The 7,974-nt window shown below is 56.6% G+C and overlaps 1 protein-coding gene across 1 annotated transcript; it reads right to left on the bottom strand.

The window, feature by feature from the left end:
• Positions 1 to 1,879: 1,879 nt before the first annotated feature.
• SLAMF9 (SLAM family member 9) lies at positions 1,880 to 4,526 on the bottom strand. The gene is made up of 4 exons (XM_026487321.4): positions 4,394 to 4,526; positions 3,643 to 3,984; positions 2,618 to 2,890; positions 1,880 to 2,235 (listed from the first exon to the last, which is right to left on the bottom strand). Exons 1-4 carry the CDS (start codon positions 4,437 to 4,439, stop codon positions 2,036 to 2,038), a joined length of 861 nt encoding a protein of 286 aa, XP_026343106.1. The 5' UTR covers positions 4,440 to 4,526; the 3' UTR covers positions 1,880 to 2,035.
• Positions 4,527 to 7,974: the final 3,448 nt, after the last annotated feature.

Here is a 7,974-nt window from a genome sequence, read left to right as displayed (position 1 = left end):
AGAAGATCAGACAATGTGGTCAGTTCCAGGGACACTGTTGACCCCTGGGAGCACTGGCCTTATCACCTGGGGTGGTCTCTCACAGACTGTCCCCTCTCCGTGGGCGACCCTGTCTTCTGTCCCCGTGAGGCTGTAGGTCTAGAAGGGTGTGGCGCTTGTCTTGTTCATGCTTGAATTCCCCCCCAGCCCTGAGTGGTCAGAGGGGCCCGGCCTCCTCTCCGGACCCACTTCTTACCTCCCACTTTGTCCCCCCTCCGGGTGTGGCCTCGCAGTCCCTAGAAGTCACTGTGTTCTCCCACCAACCAGTGTCTTCCCATTCATCTTCTGTCAGGCAAGAATGTCCCTTCCCTGGACTTCCTGCTAATCTGGGGTCAGAACTGTGTTCACCTTTTCTCTCTGGGACACGGTCCCGCTCCTCCCACCTCACCCTCACCTTCACCCAAGGCCCTTGTCACTCCTCCCCTTGTCACACCTCGCTGTAATTAAGTCTTCACACTGCAGGAAAACTTCCTGAAGGGCAGGCAGTGACTTTCCTGCCTCTCCAGTGCTAGACCAGTGCCTGACTCTTCATGGATCCCTAAATAGGACCCTTCCCCTGCACCACCCCATCCCACTCCCACCCCCGTTTGCTTCCACCTATTTCAAAGGACAGGCAAACTGCAAAGTGCGAAGTGCTGGCCTGGCTTCCTGCAGAGGGAGAGGCCTGGTCTCCCTGAGCTTCAAGTCCACCTTCCGAGGGTCTCTGCCTTCCTCTGCCAGGTTCCGCTTGATGGCTTGGGACCTCAGCCCTTCTCTGTTTGGAGATGGTAGGAGAAAGACTTGGCCACCTCCAGGGAGAGCCCTGGGCCAACTGCACGGGGACGTCCATCTCCTCACTCACTGTCCGTGGGCCTGACCCTGAGATACAGGAAGAACCAGTGGCCCCATGTGTCTTCCCAGTCAGCCTGCCTGTCCTTCAGAGCGCTCCTTGGAGAGAGGGACTGAGCCTGAATGGGTGTTTGCTGAACAGTGTTCCAGGCGAGTGGCAGAGAAGAGCCCAGAGCTCCTGCGACCCACCCCCCACCCAGGGCTCCCCCTGTATCCTACACCACCTCCTCCAGTCCACCCAGTACCTATGCGTCCTGTCGCCTGGGTGGCCTCCCCTCATGCTTCCCCACCTGCCCCGCATGAGTAACACCGACAAGAATGGATGCCGGGAGGATGACGAAGACAGGGCTCAGCCCGCCTGGGTGAGGGCTTCCGGCTGCTCGCGGGGGTCAGCGTCAGGGCCGTGGCCAGGGATGGGCATGTATGGAGGGGGTGGGCGTACCCCCAGGACAAGAGTCCAGAGAGAAGGTCTGAGACATGGAATCTGGAGGACAGGACAGTAGGACCAACCACAACAGCGGTCACGGGTCCAGACTTGAGCCTCCCCAGAGGCTGGAGCGGCCAGCGTCAGACAGACGGGAAGATCACTGAAGGTCCTCGACTCAGCCCCGGGGAGGCCGGCCCAGCACGCCTCACAGGTGCCCGTGCGGACCGGCCTCCGCACTGAGCCAGGCTGCCCGGAGCGGCCGGAAGCCGTGTCTGAGAGCAGAGGGATCTCAGCGGGAACAGTACCACTCCTCCGTGGCCGCTCCGTGCTCGGAACTCTCCGGCTTTGGAATCACAGGCCCAGTTAGGGTCAAAGGAATCGCTCACTTTCTTACTGGAAGTGTACATGTTCTGTGTGCTGGTGGGACTGGGATGGGTGTTGAATGATAAACATGGTTGTGAAGGGGGTTTAGGCTCACTCTCCTTAGCACAGGGGCGGGGGGGAGGACGCCTAGAACGAAGGAAAGTCGGGGAAGCAGGTTTTGCCAGAGTCACCCAGCGAAGGACCAAACGCAGCTCCCCCAGAGTGGTGGTCACCTAACTGACTTTATTGCCAGAGAATCATCCCCCCCACCCCGGGGGGAGGGTGGCCCTTTCAACACCCACCCCTCTGCCCCCTGGGGGGGGGGCTCTCCGGGGGCTGGGGAGAAACAGTGTTCAGGACAGGGGTCTCCGGGGGCGCTCAGGCCAGGCTGGGGTGGGGCTTCTCCTTTTTCAGTCTGAGTCTGTTTCTCTTGAACTTCCTCCTCCTTGGTGTTCGGCATGGTTTCTGGGCTCGGAGGAGCCAGAGCCCCGCAGCCAGAATCACGAAGAGCAAGAGGAGTAGCAGCCCCTTGGCCAAGAGGCAGAAGTAAGTCAACTGCTCTGAAGGATAGCCAGAATCTGGGGCGGAAGAAGGCAAGGAGAGAGGGACTCGCTGGAGGGAGGGGGAGGTCCAGATTCGGAGGCAGACACCCAGCCCAGATCTCACAGAGGGGTCTCAAGTTCACAGTCCGTTGATATTCCTTTGCAAGTGTCTCCGGAAATAATTGTTCTAATCACAGAAGCTCAGGAGCTGAGATGCAGGAAGTGATCTCAAGGTGAACGAGAGACCCAAGAACCTCTGGAAGTTGGGAGCACCAGCCCCCTCCCCAGTCCAGGGGACAAGGCCCCATGGGGAAGTGTGCGGGTCTGGGTTCCAGGTACTCTCCGGGGAAGAACGGAGGGAGGGGTTGGTGGCCGAGAGGCCTGCCCTAGCTCAGGGCTGTCCCCAGGGGCCCGGTACCTGCACAGAAGGACCCGGCGGGGATGGGGCGGGAAGCAGTGCTGCTGACGGGGTTGCTGGCCCTGCAGGTGTAGGAGAGGGCATTGTCGCCCGGCCGCCAGGACGTGATGAGGGCAGAGCTCTCATGGACCGTGTCCATGCCATCCTCCCAGGATATCCAGCTGTAGGTCACGTCCAGCCCTGCCTTCTCCACAGAGCAGGTCAGAGATATATTACAGTGACCTTCCTGGGTGATCTCAAAGCACACGGTGACGTGAGGCTCCGACAGCCGTCCTGGATGAAGGAGGGACACGAAGACCCTCTAAGTAATCAGGGGTCGGGTCTGTTCTCTTCAGCTCCTCAATCCTGGGGTGACAGGTGTGCCTCTCTTCACATACACAGAAGCTAACGTAACCCAGCCACCATAAAATCTGGCTCCAGGGTCCCTGAGAGCTGCCTTTGGCGTTTTCTACTTGCCCCCAACGTGTCCTTGCTTTGTCTCTCTCACCTGTGCACCCCACCTTCCTCCAGACCCCATTCTGCCTCCTCGATCCCAGAAAATATTATCACACCCCCTGGGGGCATTTGTAGTTTAATTGGCGTGTCTGCAGGAGTCAAGGTAGAGTGTCAGTCAGTGCCACAGGCACTGAGAAATTTGGTTCCGGTGGAGAGGGGGTACCGATTAGCAGTCCTCACACGGCACAGGAGGATAAAATGCTCGGGAATAGAGGTGGCATCCATCCCTAGGATACAGAATCTCAGTGGGAGAGAAGAGCCCCTGGAGGTCTGCACATGGAGCTCTGGACCCCTCGCACTGCCTTGGGAAGGTCCAGGGGAAGAGCCCGCGTGCCCAGGGCCTCACTGGTCCCGGTCACTCCGCCTGTGGCCACAGCTCCGACACCGGGCTTGGGCGTGCTGGAGACAGCCTGCCTCCTGGTCCCCGCCCCTGAAACCATAACTCTGAGTCCTGAGACCACGGCTCCTTTGCACGCAAAGCTCAGGAGAACCAGAAGCAAGCAGCGTTCAAGTTCCCAGCCTACACTCACGGTAAACACGGAGATTGTAACGCTGCATGGTGGAGATCTGCGCCGTCCTCAGGTTGACCTGAGCCTGGTACGGCCCCGAGTCCTCCCAGCTCAGATTGCTGATGTGAAGGGAGTAGCCGGGGTCCAGGAAGCTCACTCGGCCCTCGTATCGAGGGTTGGTCAACATGATGGTAGCCGGCTGTCCCTCTTTCCCTGGAACCACAGTGGCAAGCCTTACGTAAGAGGACCAGATGATGTTCTCAACCTCTTCATCGGCTGGTATGTCCAAGGGGAGGCTGATGGACTCCTGAAGGACTGCGACTACTTCCTCTGTAGCCACATCATCTCCAGAATACCCTTTGGCTGCATAAAAAGGAAGAAAAGATGGAAAGAGCCCAGCTGGTGACTCTGGGCTGCTGAGCCGGGCAGTGGTCTCCACCATGCAGCTCCGGTGGCCCCGTGCTCAATCCCGACCCTCTCTGGCTCTAGCTTTCCGCTGCACCTGACTTGAGCACCTACCAGGGCTTGGCTTCTGTCTGGGCCGCAACCCTCCAGATTTTACCTTTGCCATTTGCTGCAGTGGGCTGGTCCCCCTTCTACAGTCCAGGCTTCCTCACCTCTTGGTCCTTCACCGAAGCCACACTCTATATTCGTCCTTACATCAGGAAAGCCCAAGCATCCAGCTCCCAGCCTTGCTAGCCCGAACCGCAGCGGAACAGGAGAGCAGAGGGAAGGAGACTATCCCACCCCAGGACTGCAGTCCCTCTCTCACCTGCCCGGAGCACCAAGAGTGGAAGCAGCCACAGAAGGGCCCCCATGTCAGCAGCCCTGTGCCCCAGGAAGTTGGCCGGCTCGGCCTCCAAGCCAATGGAGAAGACAAGCCGTCAGGAGGCTGCTAGAGACAGAGTGACTGATTGGCAGTCTCAAGGAAGGGAAATACTTCTCAGCCCCCAGCAGCCTCCAACTTCCTCCATCCCCTCCCTCTCCATCTTGGGAAGTTCTCTCTCTGAGCCTGATTGCCCAGCTGGTTCAACAGCTGACTCACGCTTCCTGTCCAACAAACACCACTCAGATCGCACTTCCTACGAGAAACTTACCTAGACACCCTTCCCCTTGTATTCCCAGACACCCCCCGTCCCCGTTCCCACCGGCCTGGAGCTCTTGGCCCTCAGCATACCCTGGCTGAGCTCTCGCTTGGCAGTTCCTATATTTCTGTGGTCCTTTGACCTTATAAGCATTTTTGTCTCCCCAGACAGATTCCATCTTTTGGGACATCTCTGTATGTCTCATGCTAGACACATGGAGCACCCAACTGATATTTCCGGAATGGATGAATAAATGAAGTAATCCTATTTTAAGCTTGCTACGTTCCCACTTGCGAGACTATTCAGAGGAAGAAAAATTTTAACCCCCTTAAAAAGAAAGCGCACTTTTTTGGGCCTGAGAGCCCATCTAGGTTGTGAATATTATGGGAAGACTAACTTGTTCTGTGAGACTATGACAGGGACCAAAACGAGAGGAGCTACAGTGAGAGCGCCCAGGACGCCGTGCTGGCCTCGGGAGGTAGTCTCCGTGGCTGGTGTTCACGCTAACACGGGACAGTCTTGGATCGGGGGGTTTCTACGGCATCTCTGGCATCGGATGGGTACTCAGGAGAACCTTTACGTTTTTTCGAATACTCAATCCTGCAGGTCTGTGGTCAGGAAGCAAGAGTGATGCCCTCCAGACCGAGGACAGGACGGAGGCAGATCCATCAGCCCCGTCCTGTGCCAGGACCTCATGCCTTCAGGGCATCGGCTTCCGCATTCGTCAGATCCGGAGCAGCTTCCATGGCCCAGGCACCGTCCCCTAAACTCTGAGGGATTAGTAGTGACCACGAGATTTAGATCATGACTTCGAGGAGATCAGGCGCAGAGATCTGACCGGGGACAGCCAACTGCGGCTTTGAGGAGTTTCACCCAAGGACTCACCTGGAGGCCAAGAACAAAGGGATTTAACCAATTTGAAGTCAGGAGGTGAGAGGAAGCCTTCCAGGAGAAATGACCTCAAGGGTACTAGGATCTGCTAAGTGAAGTAGAGAATGAAGTGGGCAGTGCTGAAAATTCAGTTTGGGATCATCAAACCTCGGAGATTGTGGTTTTTTGAAAATGTAGATGAAAACTTCCTTATGTAGTCTTCCTATTTAAAAAAAAATCAAACCAAAAAAAGAGAAAAAAGAAAAGGAAAGGAAATAAGGTCACGCGTACAATATCAGAGTTTAAAGGGTGAGTCTATCAGTTGGGATCTCTGAGAAGCAGGTGCCAGGGTTGGGTGTGAAGGAGGTTTCCTGTGGGTGGAAGGGAATGCTCTGTAAAAGATAAAAGGGAAGGAAGCAGAGTCAGGCAGGGGAGTCCCCCCCAACCCCCCATCCCCTCTCCCCCGCCATGAAAAGCAGATCATTTCAGTCTCCACTAAGGCAAGTTGCCAAGCTGGTAGGGGCTCTGGGGCAAAGATCCCGCCCCCTCGCTGTGCTGTCCTGGCTGGGTCTGCCCAGAAGGAAGGGGGAAGTGGTCCTGGGGGCTGTCCGTCCACTGCACCCCTGCAGCTGAAGACAAGCTCTATCTGGAAAGGAGACCCTGGGGCACCCCATGGCTGCTCCACGGGGATCGACAGAAAGGAGCTGTGTTCGGATTGATTACAACTGTCTCCATCAACAAGATCAAACAGTGCATGGTGCTTACTGAGTAGAGGGAGATAGTTTACACACACACACACACACACACACACACACACACACACACACACCTCTCAGTCCAATGTGGAGAAAGGACTTCTCAGAAGATGCTTTTCAAGTGCTCTGAAAATCTGATTTTCATTCTGGCTCATGGATTGTGATCCAAACTCAATGCCATCTCTGTCTCTCACCGCCCCTTCACTTTTTTTTTTAAGATTTTAATTTTTTTAAAGATTGCTTATTTATTTGAGAGACAGAGAGAGAGTGAGAGCACAAGAGGGGAAGGGCAGAGGGAGAAGAAGATGACTCCCCACTGAGCGCGGAGCCTGACCCAACCCGGAGCTTGATCTCAGGATCCTGAGATCATGACCTGCACAGAAGTCAGAAGCTTCACCAACTGAGCCATCAGGCGCCCCCACCCCTTCGCTTTTATTCGGTAAGGTGGTCTTCCATTGCCCCAAATGAGAACTCTGGTCTTGGTTTCTGTCTCAGTTCAGAAATGAGAACTTCCCGTCTCGTGTATATACGAGATTCTAAACTTAAATTCAATTCAATCTCCCCTTCCCCCTGCTTGGGTCCGTCTCAGGTTGGAAGCCTACACAGGGGAATGGGGACCATTCTCTCTCTTCACTCCCAGGTTACCCCGATACCTCTGCTGCCCTGAACTCCCTTCCCCCAACTCATGCCCCACCCCCCAGGAGGGTGGGCACGAAGGAGAGGTGATGAAATGGTTCTCACCTGGCTGAGTGGCTTTAGTGTCTGTGGGTCTGACAGATGGTCCCAGTGGTCTCTTCTTTAGAGGAGCAGTTTTGTGGGTTCTTAAGAGTTTCCCCGGGTTCCTTCTCTCCCACCCTTGACCCAGGGCGGATGCATCTCTACTCTGGGTGGTCCTTTGAAGGTCCTCCCACAGCCCCTGGACATCTGGCCAACATTTTGTCGCCTCCTCTCATCCCTCCACTGTCCCCATGGTGTGGCACCAGACCCAGCAGGCAGGTTGGGTCTCACGGCTGGCCCTTGGTGGCCCGCCATAGTCCTTGCCTGACACCAAGATCTACAGCCTGCCTGGGAGGACTGCATTCTCAGTGCACGATGGTTTCCACCCTCCCAGGCCTGGTGTAGGCTCCTGTCCCCTTGGGCCCCCCGCCCCCGTGGGGCCCGCGTGTCAAACCTCCCCAAGTCCTCTCCTTGACACCCTCTCACTCGGCCCGTGTCCCTCCATTGGAAGTGGTTGGGGACTCACAATAAAATAATAGCTGTTTCCAAAGAAATCTTTTTCCAGTCTCCCACTCTGCACTCCCCACCCCGGGTGAGGGGTCGCAGACCAGGGACACAGGCTCCCCTTCGTTCCTGTTGATCTGCCAACACCTGTCTCCTAGACACCTTGGTGGAACCAGGGTGGGAGGCTTCCAGCTAACATGCTGCATGGGTTCCCTTCCTGCATCCCTGGGCCCAGCTGATGTCTGCTCTGCTGTTGTCCAGCACCAGGATGGCTCCCCTCCACTCTCATCTCTGCACCTCTGCTTTCCTGCTTTGGGCTTTCTGGGAAGGTCGCTCAGCCCAGACGCAGTGCCGCGGGAAGTGTGGGGAGTGTGCAGACCCCAGAGCAACCCCAGCCATCGACACACCCTTTTGCCCCGGTC

The sequence above is a fragment of the Ursus arctos genome, unplaced genomic scaffold (assembly GCF_023065955.2).
Source record: "Ursus arctos isolate Adak ecotype North America unplaced genomic scaffold, UrsArc2.0 scaffold_2, whole genome shotgun sequence".
NCBI lineage: Eukaryota > Metazoa > Chordata > Mammalia > Carnivora > Ursidae > Ursus > Ursus arctos.
This window is presented reverse-complemented; position numbering and strand designations above follow the sequence as displayed.

Bases quoted from the DNA above. Each gene is read 5' to 3' on its own strand.
- SLAMF9 (XM_026487321.4), bottom strand. From the start codon at position 4,439: ATGGGGGCCCTTCTGTGGCTGCTTCCACTCTTGGTGCTCCGGGCAG. The intron at 3,985-4,393 runs GTGAGAGAGGGA...CTTTTTATGCAG, and splicing joins ACTCTTGGTGCTCCGGGCAG to CCAAAGGGTATTCTGGAGAT. The intron at 2,236-2,617 runs GTACCGGGCCCC...CTTCCGCCCCAG, and splicing joins CGCCGGGTCCTTCTGTGCAG to ATTCTGGCTATCCTTCAGAG.